The following is a 23,849-nucleotide window of genomic DNA, read 5'->3' on the forward strand; positions in this document are numbered from 1 at the left end:
CAAAACATCAAAATCCATACCTTTTTAAGTGAAAGATAATTATTTTTGGTGCTTTGGAAATACTGGCCCTTATAGCTGTTTCTTGCTTGGTTTCACAGAAGGAACAGTGAATTTGGTTATTCCAGGTCAGTGTGTCTTGTTGAAAAAACCACTGGAGACAGTCCTATGGAAGAAAACCGCATTTGGTGACTACATTGGATCAAGTGCAGCCTGGGCTCTGTTTACAGTAGAACGTTGCAACAGCCGTGGAAATGTGATCCTCAGTGCTTTCCTCAAAGTCAACATATGCAGGAGGTCCCAGTGTCACAAGCTGCTGCCTGGACAGGTGTAAAATCTACCTGACGAAGGAGGGGCTTCTGTCTCACTCAGTTACTGAAATGGATCCGAGTGCCAGAGACTTCCAGTCTCTGGATCAGCATTTTAACCTTTGTGGTTGATTTCAGAATAATACTGACTATGCAGTTTCCACTAACCAAGTCAGGCAACTGTTTTATGTTACTCCCCTCATCACAGAAGCGATCCGGAGACTGAAAAATGACCATGTGTGGTGTCTGGGGGTGACCCGTTATAAAGACAGCAAGACAGACAGAATTTGATTCTGTGCACAGAAGCCACCGTGAGTGTGGCCAGGCCCCCCGCTTGGCAAACCACCAGCCTGAAGAGGAAGGTGAGCACAGATCCTGTGTTCGGTACACATGCCAGCACCTCAGAGTCTTGGGAATTTGTTTCCCGCCATCTTTAGCAATTTAATCTGAGAACAAAGCCCACTTCTAAATAAGTAGTAGGATTCCGTTCTCCAATTCTGGCATGTGAAAACTTTTCACAGCTGTGCTTTCATAATTTAGGTAGAAAATATAATGGGTATTATTCTGCAAGGGAACTTATTGCTCCCTGCCTTCTAGCTGTCTCCTGCCTTCTACCACCACCCTGATTTACAGATTAATTTTTGGTATGATGGTGAAGAAAATTCAAGAGCTAAATTCCCAATATGCACCAAGCCATCTCAGTAGAATGAATAAAGCCCACGGGTCATTTCAGTTTTACACTGAGGCTGTTTTAATGAGTACATTTAGAAATACAACCGAATTCACAGTCACTTTTGGCTGTCGCTTTTCTATAAAATGTTGTCATCATGGGCTTCCAATTTGCTTTAAATGACAAAGCAGCCCCCTCCTAATAGGCAATGTGGGAAACCTGAGAAGTGGTATCCAGGAGCAAGGATGGCTACCTGAAGAGAGCACTCGTATTCAGATGGAATGGGGAGAGAGAGGATGGTGAAGACTTCGTTCTTGTAGGTGCAGCTCTCACACTTCAAACACATGATGCTGTAGCTGAGCTGCCCTTCAAACAGTTGCGTGATGATGGAGGACTCATTGGTCATCACCTTCCTGCAGCATCTTGGAATAGACCCTTTCTCGTATGATCTTCTTCGATGGTACTGAATCAAAGGAACAAATTAGCTCTGAATCAACCCTTGGTTATCAAAAAAAGCTTTTAATAGGATGACTTGATTTTTGTTCTATCAGAATGATACATTGCTACCAGAAACCAGTTAGTTCTGGATTCAACAATGCATAGAATAAGGTCTTCTTAAGAGTACATATTAGGAGGGGCACCTGCGTGGCTCATTGAGGTGAGCATCTGACTTGCTTTCAGCTCAGGTCATGATCTCACGGTCGTGAGATCCAGCCCGGCATGGAGCCCCAGCGAGGTTCCACGGTGGGCTCTGCATGGAGCTCTGTGTTCAGCAGGGAGTATGCTTGAGATTCTCTCCCTCTGCCCCTCCCCCCTCGTGCTCTCTCTCTAAATAAATAAATCTCTCTTAAAAAGGTATATATTAGTTTTGATTTCTGATCATTCAGTTATTTTCCTCCTTAAGTGAAGCTGAGGAAAGATGACACGCTAACCCTGTGACAACACATGTCCGTGCCCCAGAAGCCAACAGCCTGTGATAACGTGATACGGGGTCCTAGAGGCAGTTCTTCCTGGGAAGAGGGTGAGTAAGCGTTTGAACTAGCTTTCAGTCATACAAACTGATCTGTCCTCATTCCAGCCCCTTCAGATTTAGCCTCTTCTACTTTTATTGTTAGAAAACACTTTTTTTTTTTAAAGAGCAAATCTTAAATTCTTAAGGCAGCCCAAGTTAGCCTCGTGGCCTGATTTGAATCTAGCTCATGTTGAGGGGTACCATTTCTGGGGGCGCAGGCTGACTTCTCGGTGCTTGAATGGCCTCACTAGACTGGACATTTGGAAGACACATTAGCCCACAGCCAGCTCTGCCTTGGAGCTGTGCACTCTGCTCCCCTTTGTCTTGCTGCTTTGGTCAGGCTCTGCCACCAAGGTCTTCCACCTGATAGTCCTGATGCCCCTAATTCCAACTTTGGTCTTGGGAATGAGAATGCTATTTATTTCAGATTGGCTGCAGATGAGGACCTAAGTGATTTTACTGACCACCACCCTACCCTTTGGCTAAAAAAAAAAAAAAAAAGTGCTGCCGTGAATACCTTAGTAGCAGTAAAAATGAAAAATGGAACTGAGGATTACAGATGAGAATGATTAATGGCTATCACTTGTGATCTTTTGCCAAAGCATTTCCTAGATGGGAAGTATGAGGAAAGCTAACATCAGCACAAGGACACTGCATAAAACCAAGGACCTATCTTTGGAGAGTATGTGACTCAGATCAAAGCTGAAGGCAATGAGTCTTACAAAGAAAAGTAAAACCCTTCGTAACTGGTGATCTCATGTTTCATTAAATGTTGTATGTCCTGATCTGGTGAAGAACTCCGGTTCAGAATGTTCGGCATGAAGATGAAACTTTGCAGTATTTAGGTCTGTCCTTTAATACCCAGCTTCATATTTTCTTGGGTTTGTAGTTACCAAGAACATGTACTTTAAGTTGTAAAGCTCTATATGTTTTATCTCATGAGGTACATATTTTTATTTTAAAAAAATGAGATTTTCACTTTAGAAAACTAGTCTGTGCAGATGTTATTTGCAAAGGGAACAACAGACTAGTGGTTCCTACACCTGTTGATCACTGGCAACACCATGTGAGCTTTCCCAAAGGACAGCCCAAGACATTCTAATTCAGTAACACCAGAGTGAGGGGCTTAGGATGTGTGGCGTGAAACTCTTCCCAGGTGATTCTGATGATTATTTGGAAAATACAGACCAATTCAAATACTAACTTGAGTGTGCCCCACAGTACCCCCAGCACCTGTGCTTGGCAGAGAGGGGGCAATATTGACAGAACAGACCAAAGAATGAAAAACGAAAGTTGCTGATAGAGCTGAAGGGTCTATCTTATTTCAAAGACCATTAATTCTACTTACCTTTTTCAGAGCTTCATGAAGTTCATTCAGGACATAAATCAAGAATTCCTGAGCATCTTGCTGTGTCTTTTTCATAAATGCTGGGTAGAGGTTGCCAAGAGCTGACTGAAATATTTCTGGTGAGACACATTCTGAGTCTCCAAGCCACATGTCTGTCATCACATAGGCAAAAGCTGTAGCAACCTCCCTGCAATCCCTTGGAAGAGGAACAGAGAATGTTTCTGGCTGATTTAATGACAGGGAGGCACCTAAAAACTCAAGCATGTGGCATCAGACCAAAAACAAAGCTCCCTTTCTTAGGCGACCTTCCCACGTTGTTATTCACCCTAGCAATGGTCTCCGGCGGGCGGGGCGGGGGGGGGGGTCCTCTGGGGCTCTTGTTTAGCCCCAAGGAGGGACTTCACTGGGCTCCTTCCCTCACCTGGCCTTGGGGGAGCAGGGAGTGCGGGCTGGGCGGCAGGGAACACAAATGGTCTTACTTTTGAAGAGCAGTAATGTACTTTCCCGAGAGAAAGTATTCCACCAGTGGTGCGATGCTGCCGAGACACTGTAAGATGGCGTTCATGTAGCACGTGTTGCCCAAGTTCCGCAGGCCCGTCACTCCCTGGAAACGGGGCTGGTTCTCATCGGCCTCGTTCACGGGACAGATATCATAGTGATCTGTGCACTCTGCCCTGTGTTGGTGCCATGTGGGAGGAAAGGAAAGCATTTTGAGCGACCAGATTATGTGCCCATGACAATAAGGCACCCTCAAGCTCATGCCACAGAGAGTTCTCAATGAGACTTCTGTCCAATACATTCCCGACCAGAGACAGAAGTATTTGAACTCGAGGTATAAAATCACATCACTTATTCTGGAACTCTGAACAGAGCCTGCAGCCAAAGAAGCAGAGGTAAATATTTCTTCCTGAAACCAGGGCAAGAGGACAGAAAATATTGGCCTTTCAGAGACCTAGAATTGCTTGGCTAAAAATGCAAATTTCCCTCTAAGTACTAAAGTACTGGGGCGCCTGGGTGGCTCAGTTACTTAAGCATCTGACTCTTGATTTCAGCTCAGGTCACGGTCTTGGGGTCATGAGATTAAGCCCCATGTGCGGCTCTGCACTCAGCAGGGAGTCTGCTTCTCCCTCTCCCTCTAACCACACACTCTCTGTCTCTCTCTAAAATAAATAAATAAATCTTAAATAAATAAATACCAAAGTATTTCTTTTTCTTTTCTGGACAAATAATGTAATTATTTTTAGTAGTAACAGTAATTGCAATAGATAGTAGTTAATACTAACAATAGCTATCATTTATGGAGCTTGGCCCAAAGTTAAGTAGTTAATATGCATTTTCCCATTTAATTCTTTCAACAGTTTTATGGGGTAGGTATAATTGTTTTTAAATCCTGTTTTACAGAGGAGAGATCACATTTAAATGGTTTAGTCATTTGACTACGATATATGTATTATGTGCAGTAGTGTGTGGAGAGAAGGAATATCGTACCTACCTACCTATTGAGTTATTTGGATTTATATATCATATATTAATAGTGTGTGTGTACATATTAAGGGCATATGCACATGCTAAGAGCACATCTATGTATGTATATTACATACATCTGTGATATACATTTTCTGTCGTCATATTACATACATATATGTGTTCTTAGAAACACACACATGTACAAGGAAAGAGCAAGAGCAGAGACTTTGTAAAGAATAGATCTTAGTTTAAATCCTGACCCTGCCGCTTCCTAGTTACATGACCTGGAACTCTCATCTATAAAAACAGGAAAAATGCTCCCTTATAGGATGGTGGGAGGATTAGATTAAGTGATGCGAGGCCTGTGGCGCAGATTACGTAGTTAATAAATGGGAACTTAAACACATTTTTGACTAAGTGACTGATGTAGGATGTCCTAAACAGGAAGCTATGGAATTTGAGAGTCCTGTGCACAGGCCAGCCCAGAGCGGAGGAGAACGCTGCAGTCGCCCAGGGAGGCCTCCTCTCGCCACTCACAGCTTCCTTTTGTCATTTGGCTATGGCTCAAGGCAGCCTGGCATCTTGGTCCTTTATGACTTTTCTTCCCTTGTGCAGGATCTAAAACTGGGTCTCCATGAGACCATTACCTCACCTCAGTACCTCTATTTACAATTTTGCCAGTTTGAAGAGTGTTCACTATTACCAGATGGTCATTTTCATGTTTGTTTTCTGATGTCATCAGAGGCCCCGCATGGTCCCTCGTTAGGGGCATCTATTGCCTAGATATCAAATATGTATCTTCCCTTCCTTGTGGGGGACCTCCATGGGGTCAAACCTGAGGGAACCCTTCCAAATGCGGCATGTACCCCCGATTCCTTTGCCACCCCCTTGGCCCCCTCCCGGAATTCTCGAGAAAACTGTAGTAGAAAGTGGCTCACAGGACATAGTAGATGCCGAAGTCATCTGCAGGGAGGGGCCGCTGTGAAGTCATTTTAGCGAGACCACGTTGGACTTTCACTTCTACTCAGGAGCTACATCGAATTCTTTTAACTTCATTTCTCCAATCCTGTTACTTTGGCTCTTTTGTTTGTAATCAACAGTGTATATGTATCTCTCTGTACTTCAGGTACATTCCCACTTGGATTTCCCATGCATCATAATCATTTCCATTCACCCTCAAGATTCTAGCATGTTGCCACGAGAGACCATTACTCGGCTGCTTAAAAACTTTAAAAGTATTAGATTTCAGGGGCGCCTGGGTGGCTCAGTCAGTTGAGCACCTGACTCTTGGTTTCGGCTCAGGTCATGGTGATCTCAGGGAACTGGGATCCAGCCCTGCATCAGATTCTGAGCTGGGCATGAGGCCTGCTTAAGATTTCCTCTCTCCCTCTCCCTCTGCAACTCACGCCTCTCAAATAAAAAAGTATTACATTTCAGAGAATGAACTGAACATACAACCTCTCTTCCTCCGTCACTCAGTTTCTCTTGAATATATACATTACACACATACACAGAAGATTTACCTCCACATAGTCCACTCTGGCAACCCTGCCCGCTTTGGGCACCCATCCCCACTGCTGGGGATCACACCACTCCTAGGATCCCAAGGGAGTATTTCTCACCCTGGGAAGGGAAGCAGTTGGATTTTGCTGCTTCTAAAGCGCATAGCATTGGGATAGACTGGAGTCTTTCTCTTCAGTCACCCACTGTAGTCCAAAGGGGGTGTAGACACACACAAACACACATCCCTCTAGGGTCACCAGGGCAAATATAAATAAAGTGTTCATCACAGAAGGATTTATAAGCTGAGAAGTAGCAAAGAACACATGAGCTCCTGAGCTCTCATTTTTTTCACAGAGAACTGTCCTTAAGAAGGCATATTGGTGAAGAGGGCCACTCCCCACCCTGCCCCCCTCCCCCCGCACTATTTAGATCAAAAGGGGTCGGAGAGTAGGTACAACTGTGGAGCCTCGAAAGCAACCTGGTCAGGAAGTGGTCTTGTTAGAAAGGGGAGCCTCTGCAGCTCAAAGCTGCTACCCGCTTGTTCTTTCTTTGAGTGAACTCAGAATCTGTAGGGAGTAGGTGAAGAAAGAGCCTTTAGGGCCAATCCAATTTATCTTTTCTCAGCTCTGCATCAAGTAAAATGAATGAGGTTATAAAAGAAAAAAACTCTTCAAAAATATAAATATCAGGAAAGATAAAGAAGGCTGAGAACCATTGCAGATTAAAAAATAAACGAGGGACGCCTGAGTGGCTCGGTCGGCTGAGCATCTGGTTCGGGTCATGATCTCAGGGTCGTGAGATCAAGTCCTGCATTGGGCTCTGGGCTGCGAGCATGGAGCCTGCTTGAGGTTCTCTCTCTCCGCCCCCCTCTCTCTCTGCCCCTTCCTTCCTGCTCACTCTCTCTCAAAAAAACAAAAAACAAAACCAAAAAAACTAGAGAAACAAGACAATTACATATCATACCCAATCCTGGGTAGGATCCTGGATCAGGATAAAAACATTGCTATAAAAGGACATTATTGGGACAACTGATAAAATCTGAAGAGGATTATATATGAATAGTTTTGTCTTGATGTTATGTTGAATCTTCTGATTTTTATAAGATGGTATCCTGTTTATGAAAGAGAATGTCCTTGTTCTTAGGAAATATACACTGACGGATCTAGGGCTTTATAAAGAGGCCTGATCTATGCAAACTGCTCTGAAATGTTTCATGGAAACACACAGAGACACAGACACACATGAGGAAAGGAGGGAAGCGGATAACGTGATAAACTACAGATGAAGCAAATGCAGTTGGATGTCAGCAATGGGTGAATCTGGGTGAAGGTAAATGAGTTCTTTGTACGATTCTTGCAATTCTTCTCTAAGTTTGAAATGGTCTCAAACTAAAAAGTTCAAAGAAGCAAGAATGTAGTAAATGTAATTTTTATATGGATTTATCTCCAGGATATAGTACTGGTAAGCCATAAAAGCAAGGTTCTGAAGAGTCCATCTATAGTAGGCACCCCATGGATCTCCAAGTGCATTTATGCTCAGGCTACATGGAGACATTAAGAACGATCATTCTTTGATGCCTGTATAAGGGATCCTGGCAACCAGGTGCTGAGTCTTACAGCTATTTTGTATTTGTGGTCTATTAACAAAGGGGTTTCATGAAGTCACCTCAGTGGTGATTCTGCAGGACTTGAATCCTGTCACCCTGCTCCTCCTTCGGCCGGTGAACTTCTCCCAAATACTTCAGTTTCTTCTCATCGGTGGAGTTTTGTTAAAATTTCATTTTATGATTGATAACACTTATAGGTAAAAACACAACTCATACTCATATGTTGATATTATATCCAGGGACCTTTCTAAACTCAAAGTCTAATTTTTATATATGTTCTTTAGATTTTCTACAAACATTGAAGTCATCTGCAGAAAAAAATCAGTTTTATTTTTTCCTTTCCAAACCTTATGCTTTTTCTTTCTTACCCTTTGAACTAGCTAGCCCCTCCAGTAAAATGTTGAACAGAAGTGGGGATAGTAGTCATACTTAGCTCACTCCTGAACTAACAAGGAAAGTTTGAACAATTCATCAGTAAGTATGATGTTTGCTAAGGGTGTAGTGTTGTTGTTGTTGTTGTTCTTTAGAGGGGGAGGGGCAGAGAGAGAGAGAAAGTGAGAGGGGGAGGGGCCAAGAGAGAAAGAGAGAGAGAGAGTGGGGATGGGCAGAGAGAGAGAGAGAGAGAATCTTAAGCAGGCTCCACACCCAGCACAAGGCCTGAAGTGGGGCTTGATCTCAAGACCCTGGGATCACGACCTGAGCAGAAATCGAGACCTAGACGCTTAACCAACCGAGCCACCCAGGCGCCCCTAAAGGCATAGTTTTTTTGAGAGTTGTAATCATGAACAGACACTGAGTGTGATCAGGTTTTTCTGTCTCTTTTGAGGTAATCATGAGATTTTTCTTCTTTAGTCTGTTGTTGTGGTTAATAATTGATGGTCACATATTAAACCAATCTTCTATTCCTCAGATAAACTTATCTTGTTAGTGATGTAGCATCATTTTCATGAATTGCTGCTTTCTATTTGTTAATCTTTTGTTCAAGAATTTTGTATCTATGTTCATGAGTAAAACAACCTATGTAGTAGTGTTCTGTGCTGTGTAACAAATTATCACAAATTTAGTGCACTGTTTAAAACAACACACATTGATCATCTCATAGTTTCTATAGGTCAGAGTCCAGGTATGGCTGAGCTGGAATCACATGTTACATTCATTTGTCATATCTCTTTAGGGTCCTTGATCCTGAAACAGTTCTTATGCATTTCCTTGACTTTCAAGAACTTGACACTTTTTTTTTTTAAAGATTTTATTTATTTGACAGATAGATAGCGAGAGCAAGAACACAAGCAGGGGGGGTGGGAGAGGCAGAAGCAAGCTTCCTGCCGAGCAGGGAGTCCGATGCGGGGCTCCATCCCAGGACCCTGGGATCATGACCTGAGCAGAAGGCAGACGCTTAACCATCTGAGCCACCCAGGTGCCCCTCCTTGTCCTTTTAGAAAGGAACAATTCCAAACTCTTTATTTGCTACTTTTCTCTTTCCAGCTAAAAACAGATGTGTTAGTGTTTCTTGGAAAACTTGGTTCTAAGAAAATTAACTCAGAAATGTCTCGTAGTAGTTAAGAGTGGTCAAGGGCACAAGCTTTGGAGTTAGACATATATTCAAGTCCCAACTGCGCCACTTCTGTAGTTTCAAAATGGGGATAATCATAGTACCCAGCCTCATAAGATTATAGTGAGGATTAAATGAGATAATTACTGAAAAATTACTTATTTGTTCAATCTGGCACAAAGTGAGTACTCAAGTATAGCAACTGTTACTATTATAAATCATTGTTTCTTCATATAAAAGCAGTGTGCTTTTGCAAATTTTCAAAAATTTTGGAAATATTACTTTTTTTAAAAAAATTTTATTCATTTATTTGAGAGCGAGATAGCGAGAAAGAGTACCAGCAGGGGGCAGGGAGAGGGAGAAGCAGGCTCCCCACTGAGCAGGGAGCCTGATGCCGGGCTCGATCCCAGGACCCTGGGATCATGGCCTGAGCTAAAGGCAGACGCCCAACGACTGAGCCACAAAGGCGCCCCTGAATCTTAATATTTAAAAATATTTTATTCTAGTTTACTTTAAAATTTTCTACCACGTATATTTGCCAGCACATATTTAAATTTGTGTATTTTATGAATATTTGATTGCCTCTTTTATCTCGTCTTCCTATTTAGATCTTTCCTTTTGCTTGAGTATATCCTTGATTGACATTTTCCAAGAAATGGTGAACTTTCTGGGAATGCCATCACATGGCTGGGTTCAAAGTCCTTCCTTTATCCTAATAGTATTGCTTTCCTACCTCCTGGATACTATATGACAGGTGAGAATTCTTTTGTCAATCTGATTTTTTTCTTTTGTAAACATTATTATTATTTGCTATTTATTTGCAGTTACTAAACTGTGGCAAGAAGTAGGTAATTTTATTTCCTCCTTTCTAGGTCTTGCATTAAATAGTTGTTGCATCTCATTCATTAACCCAGAAAATATTTACTGTGCATCTACTACATGTTTAATAGAATAAAATATAAATCTTTACCTTCACATAGCTTACAACCTATTGATCACTCGGATTTAGTCTGTACTTTCAACTCTTACCAAATATTTCCTATTGTTTTGACTTTCTTACATGTGTTATGACTGAGCACTCTATGGTTACTTTATTTGAATTATCTTGATGTTTTAGCTTTACATTTGTGCTCACAGCTTTTTTAAGATTTTATTTGTCAGAGAGAGAGAGAGAGCACAAGCAGAGGGAGTGGCAGGCAGAGGGAGAAGCACGCTCCCCGCCTAAGCAAGGAGCCCAACTCAGGACTCAATCCCAGGACACTTGGATCATGACCCGAGCCAAAGGCAGACACTTAGACTGAGCCACTCAGGTGTCCCTCAGAGCTACTTTTTACATCCTTTTTTCTAATTTCATTCTTAAAGTGAATTCTAAAAGTGCCTTCAAAAGATGAAATGGAAGACTTAAGCACTTAGATGCAAATTATACACATCCACATATCTCATAAGCATGTGCTATTTCAACTATACTAACAGAAACTACAAGATGGTAAGTTCTTTGTAGAAGGAAAAATCACTCTCAGAATGTTCTCTATTCTCCATGTCCTCCTCTCTTCACTGGAATTCCCAAGGAAAGACAGCATGAAGAAACCTATTACTTGAGTACCTTTATGTGCTAAGTACTTAACTCCCTGCACCTTCACAACAATGTGAGATCAGTATTATCAGAGAGGCTTGCTCAATTAGCTGGTTACTCATGGCTAAGGGGCAGAGCAAGAAAATGAGAGTCTAAGTCTATCCAGTTCCATTTTGCATTGCAGTGTATACACAGGAGCTACAGAATTGAAAGACCCTTAGACATGACTTATCCAGTACTACATTGTTATTGCCAGATATTTTTTTTATTTTTTTTATTTATTTTTTTTAAAGATTTTATTTATTTATTTGAGAGAGTGAGAGAATGAGAGATAGAGAGCACGAGAGGGAAGAGGGTCAGAGGGAGAAGCAGACTCCCCGCCGAGCAGGGAGCCCGATGCGGGACTCGATCCCGGACTCCAGGATCATGACCTGAGCCGAAGGCAGTTGCTCAACCAACTGAGCCACCCAGGCGCCCCTGCCAGATATTTTTTTTAAAGATATTACTTATTTAACAGAGAGAGACACAGTGAGAGAAGTAACACAAGCAGGGGGAGTGGGAGAGGGAGAAGCAGCCTTCCCGCTGAGCAGGGAGCCCAATGCAGGGCTCGATCCCAGGACCCTGGGATCTGACCTGAGCCCAAGGCAGACACTTAATGACTGAGCCACCCAGGCGCCCCTGGCAGATAATACTCTATTGTATAGAGTTATATTTTACTTTTGGGTTGTTTCCATTTTTTGGCTATTATCAATAATGCTGCTTCATATGAACATTCATGTACAAGGTTTTATATAGACATATTTTCATTTTCTTGGGTATATACCCAGGGGAAAAATTGCTGTCATATGGACTCTAATGTTTAACCTTTTGAGAAACTGTCAGATTGTTTTCCAGAGTGGTGACACTCCTTAAATCCCCACCAGGAATAGATAAGCATTCCAATTTCTCCATATCCTGGCCAACACCTGCTATCATCTTTTTCATTCTAGCCATTCCAGTGGGAATGAAGTGACATTTTATTATAGTTTTGAATTTCCCTGATGGCTAATGATGTAGAGACTCTTTTCATGTTTATTGACTACTCATATATCTTTGGAGAAAAGTCTATTCACATCCTTTGCCCAGTTTTAAATTGGGATGTCTCTTTATTACTTAATTAAAGCTCTTTATACAAGTCTTTTATCAGATATATTACTTGGAAAAATTTTCTTCCATCCTGAGTTGTCTTTTTGTTGATAGTGTACTTTTTAAGATTTTATTTGAGAGAGAGAGGGAGGGCATGAGCAGGTGGAGGGGCAGAGGGAGAAACAGACTCCCAGCTGAGCAGCAAGCCCAACATGGGGTTCTGGGATCATGACCTGAGCCAAAGGCAGACGCTTAACTGACTGAGCCACGCTGGCGTCCCAAATTATATGTTTTGAAAGTACCTGTGGACCCTCAGGGTTTGCGGTCCATTTCAAGAACCACTGACCTAATTAAAAATCTAGTTAATGCCCATCAAAAAGAACACTGTGTTTCCTAATATAAGTATACAACACCAGCAATGACACATTCTTGACAAAAATTCAATCTTGAATTTAACCAAGCCTCTAAACCTAACAGTGTATGGCATACTCAAGAAACAGAAACATGTAAAATGGCACCTAAGGGAAATAATCAGCAAAGCCCTGAATGTGGGAAACTTTTTAGAACCTATGATTGGGTTCTTTAAAAAATAAACTAGATGTTGGGTGGGGGGAGGGGAATGGCAGGAGAAGCCTATATATTGAAACTTTAAAGACAAATCAAGCAACTCTAATATATAATAAATCTCAACTGGGTCCTGATTGAACCAAATTATTAAAAAAAGGCGCCTGGGTGGCTCAGTTGGTTAAGCTACTGCCTTTGGCTCGGGTCATGATCCTGGAGTCCCGGGATCAAGTCCCACGTCGGGCTCCCTGCTCGGCGAGGAGCCTGCTTCGCCCTCTAACCCTCCCCCCTCTCATGTACTCTCTCTCTCAAAATAAATCTTTAAAAAAATTAAAAAATAAAAATTTTTAGAATGACACTGATATTAAGAAACTTAATTTTTTAGGTGTGAATATATCACAGTTCTTATATTTTAGAAACATATACTAAGGCATTTATAATTAAAATGAAAGAGAAGTTCCATTGATGCAGACTGCAAAGAAATCCTGAGGGGAAAAAAAAACAGTAAAGTAGAGGGCTACACATGGGGTGGGGCAGCACATAAAAGAAAGCACTGTTGACTGGAGCTCTTTATTGTGGACTGGAGTATGCAGCCTTTCTGAAGAATAACCATGCCCTCTCCCTCCCTGCTTCCTGCCCATGACCACTAAGGCAGAATCATGGACCCCAGCTGGAAACTCTGCTTTGAGGAATTTCCAAAGAGTGCAGAAGAGAAACATATTCCAGAGAGGTGCAAAACCATAACTTGGGATTTTACCTAAGAAAAAGCTCACAGATGGTCTAATATTGGAAACAGAAATTCTGTGATACTTCAACACGTTATTTATTTATTCATTTATTTTAAGATTTTTATTTTTATTTATGAGAGAGAGAGAGAGAGAACACAAGCAGGAGGAGGGGCAGAGGGAGAAGCAGACTCCCCGCTGATCAGGGAGCCCGATGCGGGACTCGATCCCAGGACCCCGGGATCATGACCCGAGCTGAAGGCAGACGCTTAACGACTGAGCCACTCAGGCGCCCCCAACACGTTATTTATTGAGCATCTGTATTCGATGCTACACATGCCAGCAAGGCACTAAGGAAAATACAAGAATAAATAAGACAGCTCTCAGTTGGTAATACAGACCAAGTTTTCAGAGACACACTGGTTGAGAGGCTTCACTCCAGTACATAATTGCTAAGCATTTAATTTAATTAAGTGCTAGTTGTTACAGACCTGAGGGTCCATGTTCCTCAAATACAGATACCTTGTGTGAAACCTAGCTAGGAAACAATGAGAGCAGATCCGGTAAATAAGGAGGACCACAAAAATCCCTGCCTGTATATTCACCCTTTTCTGCAAGTAATTACTTGATCTGAGTGGTAAGTGGCTATTTATTGGGTACTCTTGCCTTGATTATCCACTTAAACACACTGTGAACGGTGTGCCTATCACAAATCATGTACTATGCAAGGTGTTGGGTGATACAGGAGTGAAAAACCTGAATGGTCCTTTCCTCTGCAAAGCGTATAATCTAATGGGGTAAAAAGGATGAAACTATGAAACAAAATAGTTCAACTGAAGGGTGGGAAATGAGGGTAATTTTTATATTTTTCTTTATATTTTAAATCTTTACCTTATATTCCATTACAACCAACATGCATTACTTTTAAAATAATGATGGCTCATATATACCAGATGGATGAAAGCATATTATCAGAGAACATCTGCAGATGTTTTAAGAGGTAATTTGGTAAAGAGATAGCGCCTTGTTCTCAGTAGGATGAGACTGAAAAGAAAATGATAAAGAGAATAAGCAAGCGACACTTTTGGACCAGAGTAATAATGATGAAATTCAGTAATCTAAAGAAAGATCACACTTCTTTGGAATAAGAAGGTGGTTTTCAGGTAAACTGTTACTCTCCAGAATTAGAAAAGAAAAGTTATGGAGTAGATTTATTTAATTTTATTTTATTTTTTATTTTTTAAAGATTTCATTTATTTATTTGAGAGAGAATGAAAGATAGAGAGCACGAAAGGGAAGAGGGTCAGAGGGAGAAGCAGACTCCCCGCCGAGCAGGGAGCCCGATGCGGGACTTGATCCCGGGACCCCAGGACCATGACCCGAGCCGAAGGCAGTCGCCCAACCAACTGAGCCACCCAGGCACCCTGGAGTAGATTTATTTTAGAAAAGCAACCAGAAACTGGTACAGAAATGAATCATCATTATGCTTGAAAGTCAACATAACATGAGGCTCAGGAGTGTACAAAAAAATGAGTGTTCCTGGGTTTGAATCCTAGTGCTGCTATGTAATAATTATAAGAATCTTAGGAAAGTTACTTTACCTAATGCTTTTATTTTCTAACTGGCAAAACATGATAATAATAGCTATTTCGGAAGACTGTTTTAAGGATTAAATGGGTCAACATATGTAAAGTACTTAGAGTAATGCCTGGCACATATTAAGTCCTACATAAATGTTCACTATTATTATTATCTAGTGAAAATAATCAACATAAAATTACACATAGTGATGACCCATAACTTCATATTCTGACATAACAAGAAACAGATTAAAAAAAAGAGGAGGGGTGCCTGGGTGGCTCAGTTGCTTAAGCATACGACTCTTGATTTCAGCTCATGATCTCGGGGTCGTGGGATCAAGCCCCATGTCGGGCTCCATGCTCAGCGGGGAGTCTGCTTGAGATTCTCTCCCTCTTCCCCCTCCCCTGGCTTACACACGCATGCTCTCTCTAAAAATAAACCTTGAAAAAAAGAGAGAAACAGGAGGAAACCAAGACCACTTTGAATAATATATAGGACAGGAACTGAAAAGGCTTAGGTGTACAAAATAGTTCATTTAAAAAAACTGATGCTCTGAAAACAAACCAGAAAACACTGCAAACATAATTTTTCAGAATGATTAAACTCAAACATCTGTAAACAAGAATAAATTTATTTAATTTCTTTTAAAGATTTTATGATGTACAAAATGTATATAGTATAATATCTTTAATACACTTTTTCTCTCCCCCCTTTAATATTAAACACTAAACAGCTTGTCTCTTCTTGCCTCATCTGTATCTATGAGATACACTACTGAATACAAGTAAGATTTACACTGCTCCTTCCTAAATAAAAATTAAAATTAGTACCTAGGAAACAAACAAAAAGAAAAAAAAACAAAGCATAAAACTTTAGTCAGATGAAAGCTTTTCCTTGTTGTTGAGTATTCAACAATATCTGGGGCAGTTAAATTACATTTTATTGGCATAAAGTTACATTGCAATCTCCCGACATCACATAATGATAATCCAACTCAATTTCTTAAATAAGTACCATAAACAATACTCATGTTCAGATGTTCCTACACAATTTTAAATATATGCAAGAATTTATGTTTACATTCTGATTTGATATACTGGTCAATAAAATCTTTGGAGAAGTATGTAGCTTCCAGGTTGTCACTATAGATAGAGATAGGAAAAAAAGCACTTTTTTTTTTTTTTTTTTTACAAGGTAACTTCTCTTGAACAGTGAGTTAAGTTTCTCCTCCAATATATTTAGGTTATACCAGTCTACCATGGCTTTCTTCTATCTAACAAGGACTTGATAAAACAATGTTAAAAAAAAAAACAAAAAACTAATACTTCTGCACAATTTGGGCTCTATTTAACAAAAAAACTGCCTCCATCTTTAAATATGGAGCCTAATCCTGATTCATAAAGTCCCTCTTAGAAAATGGTTTTCAGCTCAGAGTTCTTGTATCCCTATGGACCTCCAATAACAAGTCATCTCCTTTCCCATGGCCAACAAGCATCCAGCCGGGAACTAGTGACATCACCAGTGAACACACTAAAACACACTGAGGAAGACATCTGCCATTGAACCAAAAGGCTGGATGATTTCTTCATTTCATTAGCTGAATGGCAGTAAACCAGCTGCCAATAAAATCTGCACAGACACTTAACTTTGGTTAATGGTATTGCACCACATGAGAGAGGGTATCACCCTCATCAGAACAAAGTCAAATGAAATCTTCTGCTAAAAAGAGCCCTTTAAAAAGTTACAAATACTAATTTTCCTTTACCTTTAAAATTTAACAGCTACCAGCTGTATCCTATAGGGAGTTCCTGACTACTTTAATCAGGTCAAAAGAATATTGACCTTTTAACTGTGCCAGAATTAGCATGTTCATTTGCACACACTTTTCTCTATTACCAATTTCCTCCTGAAGGAAAAATGACAAGGTAACATTTTTGTGAGGTGTAGGTAAAACCAATGATTCAGTAATATTATAACATCAGACGAATAGAATTAGTTGATTCTGATTCTTTGGTGGAATTTCCAGGCTGAAGAGTCAAATCTGAAGGCTCATCCTGAGGAAATAGAATTTTATCAGGTGTATAGTCATTCCTCTTCAGATCTATATTCACACCCCCAACAAAAAAAGAAAAGAAAGTCAGTATTTCATAGAAATGAAAAATTAACATTTTCTAAATCAATTTTCCTCTAAATGTGCCAGATCTATATTCTAGCAGGTTGTTTTAAATCCCAAAGTCACAAAATTTACACACATAAAAATAAAATCATTCATTCAACAAATAAGTATTATAATAGTTCTGACCATGAGTCAATAAACTCATTAAGAGTGGAAACATAGTAATAAGCAAGGCAGACAAAGGTCCTTCCTTGCTTATATTCTTGTGGATGAAGAAAAACAAACAGAAAAATAACAGAGTTGTGTAATAACAAGTGCTTTGAAGCAAACAGTATGAGGAGGGCCAGACAGAAGATAATATAAGCTGATTCTTTTAAGGCTGGGCAGAAGAGGCACAGGAGGTAATATTGGAGTGAAGATCTGAATATTGAGAAATGACTCAAAGCTCCAAGAACTGTGTTCTAGGTAGAGGGAAGGTTAACTGCAGACTGTAAAAAGGAAACGGACGTGGTGTTTCCTAAAAATAGCAAGACAGCATGTAGTAACTGAGGGGGGGACTAGTAGAAAATGGCGTCAAGCAGCAGTTTATAGCCAAGTGTTATCAAAATATAGTCAGTGAGCAAATATCAATAGTTTTATCTGTTTACAGATGGTCTATGTCTATTTCTGCACTACCATGGTAGAGCCAGGTAGCTGTGACATAGGCCATATGGTCCACAAAGCCTAAAATATTTTACTACCTTGCCTTTTACAGCAAAGTTGTTGACCCCTGATCTATGGGGTGCAAGCTATGGTAAGGTATTAAGCTGAAGGTATTAAGTAGTGTTAAAGGAGGAACATAATCAAATTTAAGTGACTATTCTGATTGTCATGTGAAGTCCTGTCAAGGGCATTTAGCAGGAACACCAGAAACAAATAGTGGCAATGAGGATTAAAAGAAACGGATGAATTCTAGGAAGATTTCAGAATCAGAGTAGACAGAGTTTGACAGGTTATCTATGAAGGTGAGAGAAGAAAAACCAATCAGTTTTTAGGCTTTGAGCCTGATCAACTGGGTAAACATTAATGAGATAGGGAAGTGTAGGGGTAGGAAATGAAAGTTAAGAGTTCTGGAATGGACATATTACTTATAAAGATGCTGTAAGGTATTCCAGTAGAGATGCAGGAAACTGAATATAGAAACAGGAGCTCAGGAAAGACAGTATGTCTTTAGTTAAATTTGATACTATCAGTATTTGGATCACATTTATAGTTATGGGATAGGATGAAATCACTTTGGGAGTTATAGACAATAGTTGCAGAATTGGAAAACAATGCAGCAATATCAAATTTAACTAAAACTAACCACAGTCCCACATATATCCATATACTTCATCTCCATATAAAAATAGAACTGCCATTCAGAATATGAACTGTTTGAGTGATAGCCTGTATTCAATGATCCAAATACGTATTTGCTACTGTATGAGTAAGTTTTGATAAATTTTGAATTCGAGATTGTGCCACTATGGCCTTAGGGAACGCAAATTAATTTGTAGCTGTATTGTACACTAAGAACAATGGAAAGAAACCCAATTATAATTCAAGTCCTGAAAATGTTAACTTATGGTTACATGGACAAATAATGTGACATCTAATGCTATGTTCTGGAAAATGACAGATTTTGACCGTATTGCTTTTAAAGCCTCTTTCAAGCTATAAAATCCTGATTATATTAATAATTTCAAAAATAGATATACTATACTTAAAATATTGGATCCAAATGATATATAATTTATATGTAATTATAAATAATATAACTTATTATATAATAACCAAATAAAAATTGTATCTGGGCTGCCTGTTAAATTCACCACTGTTATGTTCTAATTTGGGCTAAAATGGACTAAGCATATTCAATTCTATCTTTTCCACAGATTATAAGTAAAAACCCTTCACATAAACATAAAGCCACTATCTGAGATTCCTGAAAAGTAAGAGCAGACCTATTGAGAAAGGGGATCAAAACTTGAAGAATGACCTAGATTGGTGGTGAGTTTCCTGGGGCTTTTTGCCCCTCTCTTATTTCTAGGCTTAGAATTACAGATAGCTTGATCTCCGAAATGTACAGTGAGCATGGACAGAAAAAGCTCTAGGATTTTCTGGCCAGAGGATCAGGAAGGAGGACTCTGTGGGGTAGAGAATCTTGAGGGGAATGCCCTCTTTCTTATTTTTTCTTCTTGCTCCTCTGGCTGTTACCTAAGACAAGCCCCAGTCATGGAGAGGGACTCAGGATGACGGCAGCTGAGCAAGCACCTACAATTCCAAGAGAAAAACCCTTCTCTGGGACCACAAGAACTTATTTTTATGATTCAAAAAGTTTTTCTCTTTTTCCTTGACACTTAGCATCAGAAATGGACTCAGCTGAAGGAAATGTGTGATAGTACAGGGAGGTCACAATCCTGGCTTTCTAATCAGAGTACCCCATCTGTCTCCTGCCCCTCTACCCTGCCCAAAAAAGAGGCCCTTGAGAATCATAAAGTATGGAAGAAATCATGGAATGGAAGAAAATGGAGAGGGGCACCCTAAATTTGTGTATGAAATCCTAAGTTCACCCTCGAGTGGCACACATGTGGGAAGACAGGACAAGATGGGCTCTAGGACTAACCTATGGTGCAGACCCCCAGTCAGCCCCAGACCTGACTATGTCTGATGCATACTGAGAGAGATCTGAATAATACTGCAAAGGCTTTGAAACCCAAACTGACATTGGAATCACAGCCACAAAAGGTAGACTGGGACTTGAAATTGAGCTTAGCTGAGCTGCCTACTAACACAAACAACAAAAATCGACACTCTCTAAAGTATTTTTAATAAGACCCAGAATCTCATAATATTCAAAATATCCAGCTAAAATTACTAGAGATACAAAGAACTAGAAACATCTCAAAGATTCTCAAAGAAAAGGATAAGACACGCCAACCTCAAGATTACTCAGATAAAATGATCAAAGACTTTAAACCAGCTATTAGGACCACACTTCATGACACAGGGCAAACAGACCTGAGATGAATGGAAAAACAAGTTTTCAGCACAGAAATAATCAGCTTAAAAAGAACCAAAAGAAAGTTATAGGGCTGAAAGATAAAAATGAAACAACAAAATCCAGTACGTGGGCTTAAAAAAGCAGAATGAAGAATAAGGAAAGACACCATGAATTTGATAGATCAACAGATATTATCCAATCTAAGCAACAGATAAAAAATAATTTTTAAGGAAAAAAAAATTAGAGATGCAAGTCCCTGGGAAACAATATCAAAAAGTCTAATATTCTTTTTATGGGAGCTCCAGAAAGAGATGAAAAGAAATTGATGTAGAACAAATATCTGAAGAACAGCTAAAAACTCCCCAAATTCGATAAAAATCATAAATTTGCAAATTCAAGAAGCTAAGTAAACCTGAACCAAGATAAACTGAGAGAACGCTATAACCAGACATTTCAGAATCGAACTGCTAAAAATCCAAATTTTGAAAGGAGCTATAAGATTATAATGACACATCATCTATAGGGGAAGAACAATTCAAATGACTGTGGAATTTTCATCAGAGGTAACAGAGGCCAGAGACAGAACATTTTCTAAGCCCTGAAAGAAAATAGTATCAACCTAAAATTCTAGATCCAGTAAAAATATCCTTCAAGAACGAAAGCAAAACATACATATTCTTGATAAGAAAAACTAAGAGCAACCAATAAAAAACTAAACATAGAGATAAAACAGAATACTGAAACAGAAAAGGGGGGTGGAAACAAAAAAAACAGACCAGAAGTGTCAATCAGAAAACAATAAAACAAGATCTAAATCTAACATCAATAATTACATTAAATGTAAAAAGTCTGAAACACCAGTTAAAAATGGAAACTGTTAAGTTAAAAGCAAACAAACAAAAAAAACAGAAAAAAAAAAATTAAACCTAAGATCCAACTATATGCTTGGATCCCACTTCTTTTTTTTTTTAAAGAAACCCACTTTAAATACAATTAACATGTATAAGTAAAAAGGATGGGAAAAGATATCTGATAAAACAATTTATCAAAAACTAGCTGGTGTAGCTATGTTAATATCAGACAAAGTAGACTTCTCAAAACAAGGAAAATTACCATGGCATTCCATAATGATAAAAAGAATCAATCCACCAAGAAGACATAATAACTGTAAATGTGTGACAAAACTTCAAAACACATTAAGAAAAAAACTGATAGAACTGAAAGGCAACACAGACAAATCCACAACTGTACTTTCAAGACCTCCTAAGTAATCAATAGAACAAGGAGACAAAACAAGGATATAAAAAACCTGAACATTATCAAAAAACATTCCTTAATTAGCATTTATAGAATACTCCATCCAACATTATAATATTCTCTTTAAGTGCATATGCAATATTCACAGAGAAACTATATCCTTTTAAGGTTAAAAAAACTTTTAAAATTGAAATCATACAAAGTATGCTCTCTTATAATGGAATTAAATTAAAAAAATCAACAACAGAAAGATATCTGGAAAATTTACATATATTTGAGAACTAAGAAAGACACTTCTAAATAATCCCCAGGTTAAAGAGAAATAAGAAAATAAAAAGGTCAAGAAAAATAAGAAATATTTTAAATAAAATAAAATCAAAAGTAAAATATACCAAAATTTATAGGATGCAGTCAGTGTAATGCTTAAAGAGAAATTTATAGCATTAAATGTTTTGTTAGAAAAGGTCTCAAATCTCCCAAAGATACAAATGTGGTAATCCGAAGGGGCACGTGCAACCCAATATTTATAGCAGCAATGTCCACGACAGCCAAACATTGGAAAGAGCCCAGATGTTCATCAACAGATGAATGGATAAAGAAGATGTGGTATATATATACAATGGAATATTATGCAGCCATCAAAGAAGGGGAAATCTTATCATTTTCAACGACTTGGATGGAATTAGAGGGTATTATGCTAAGCGAAATAAGTCAATCAAAGAAAGATAATTATCATATGATCTCACTAATATGTGGAATTTGAGAAACAAGGCAGAGGATCATAGGGGAAGAGAGGAAAAAGTGAAACAAGATGAAACCAGAGAGGGAGACAAACAATAAGAGACCCTTAATCTCAGGAAACAAACTAAAAACTAAAAAAAAAAAAAAAAAAAAAATCTCAGGAAACAAACTGAGGGTTGCTGGAGTGGAGGAGGGTGAAGGGATGGGGTGGCTGGGTGATGAACACTGGGGAAGGTATGTGTCGTGGTAAGCGCTGTCTATTGTGTAAGACTGATGAATCACAGACCTGTACCCCTGAAACAAATAATACATTGTATGTTAATAAAAATAAATAAGATTAGTATATAAATAACCTTATGCCCATAAATTTCATAATTTAAAGAAAACAAACCAATTCCTTGAAAGACACAAACTACTAAAACTCACTAAAAAAAAATGGATAACCCCAATAGTCCTATAGCTACTTAAAAAATTAAACTTATTTAAAACAATCTGACAAAGAACTTTAGACTGAGATGGTTTCACTAGACAATTCTAGCAAACATTTAAGATGGGGAGAGTATCAATTCTATATAAGCTACTCCCCAAAACAGAAGAGGTGTGAAAACTTCTAACTTATTTTTAAGGTCAATGTCATCCTGATACCAAAAGAAAAGAAAGACAGTACAAGGAAAAACAAACACAGACCAATATTATTTATGAACACAGATGCAAAAAGCCTCAACAAAATATGAGCAGAGTCCAAAGTAGTTTGTCCTGAATGTATAACTGGTTCAACATTTCAAAAATAAATGTAATACAATCTAATATCAACCTATTAAAAAGATGCCGAAAAAAATCTGACAAAATTACACACCCACTCAGGATAAGCATTTTCAAGAAACAAGCAGAAGAAAATGTTCTCAACCTAATAAAGTGCATCTACAAAACCCTTACAAGCTAACATCATGTTAATGGTGGAGGACTGAACACTTTCCCTTTAAGATTGGGAACAAAGCAGATTCTACTTTCGCTTCCTATTCAGCATTGTACTGGAATTCCTTGCCAGTGCAGAGAGTCAAGAAAAAGAAATAACAAGGGATGCCTGGGTGGCTCGGTTAAGCAACTGCCTTCAGCTCAGGTCATGATCCCAGGGTCCTGAGATGGAGTCCCGCACTGGGTTCCCTGCTCAGTGGGGAACCTGCTTCTCCCTCTGTCTTCTGCTCCCCCTGCTTGTACTCTCTCTCTCTGACAAATAAAATCTTAAAAAAAAAAAAAGAAAAAGAAAAAGAAATACAAGGTATATAGGTTGGAAAGGAAGTAATATAACTATACTATCTACACAGAAAATTTCAGGGAGTTTACGAAACAAAACAAAAACAACTCCAAAATTAAGTGAGTTTAGAAAGGTTGCAGGATACAAGGTCAATAAACAACAACAAAAAACAAACATAAAAATTAATGGTATTTCTATATACTCACAATGAACAATTAAAAAGTTAAAAAATGCTTACTATATGCCTGGCACTGTTCTAAGTACTTCACAAATACCAACTCATTTAATCCTCAAACAAGCAAACAAAAACTACACCTCTCTAATGTAGGTATTTTCTTGAGCCATGCAGTCTGGTTCTAACTATTGCATTATTGGTCATAAAGACAGGGACTTTAAAAAATTCAGCTCAAGGGTGAGTCCCAAG

At 39.1% G+C, this 23,849-nt stretch overlaps 2 protein-coding genes across 2 annotated transcripts in view; both read right to left on the bottom strand.

Moving 5' to 3' along the window:
• The window catches only part of USP50 (ubiquitin specific peptidase 50), a 33,966-nt gene extending 28,173 nt beyond the window's left edge, over positions 1-5,793 (bottom strand). The window contains exons 1-5 of the mRNA XM_028100271.2: positions 5,741-5,793; positions 3,815-4,009; positions 3,336-3,531; positions 1,229-1,438; positions 21-163 (exon numbers count right to left, since the gene is read on the bottom strand). Of these exons, the coding sequence (XP_027956072.1) occupies positions 21-163; positions 1,229-1,438; positions 3,336-3,531; positions 3,815-4,009; positions 5,741-5,793 (797 nt within the window). The remainder of the gene's footprint in view (positions 1-20; positions 164-1,228; positions 1,439-3,335; positions 3,532-3,814; positions 4,010-5,740) is intronic.
• Positions 5,794-15,644: 9,851 nt separating this feature from the next.
• TRPM7 (transient receptor potential cation channel subfamily M member 7) overlaps positions 15,645-23,849 on the bottom strand; it is a 118,720-nt gene continuing 110,515 nt past the window's right edge. Inside the window, exon 39 of the mRNA XM_088024788.1 lies at positions 15,645-17,132. Coding sequence (XP_087880914.1) covers positions 17,002-17,132 — 131 coding nt within the window. The 3' untranslated portion in view covers positions 15,645-17,001. The remainder of the gene's footprint in view (positions 17,133-23,849) is intronic.

Source organism: Eumetopias jubatus, unplaced genomic scaffold (assembly GCF_037043125.1).
Source record: "Eumetopias jubatus isolate StellerSeaLion01/CBP00866 unplaced genomic scaffold, mEumJub1_p1.0 scaffold_7, whole genome shotgun sequence".
Lineage (NCBI taxonomy): Eukaryota > Metazoa > Chordata > Mammalia > Carnivora > Otariidae > Eumetopias > Eumetopias jubatus.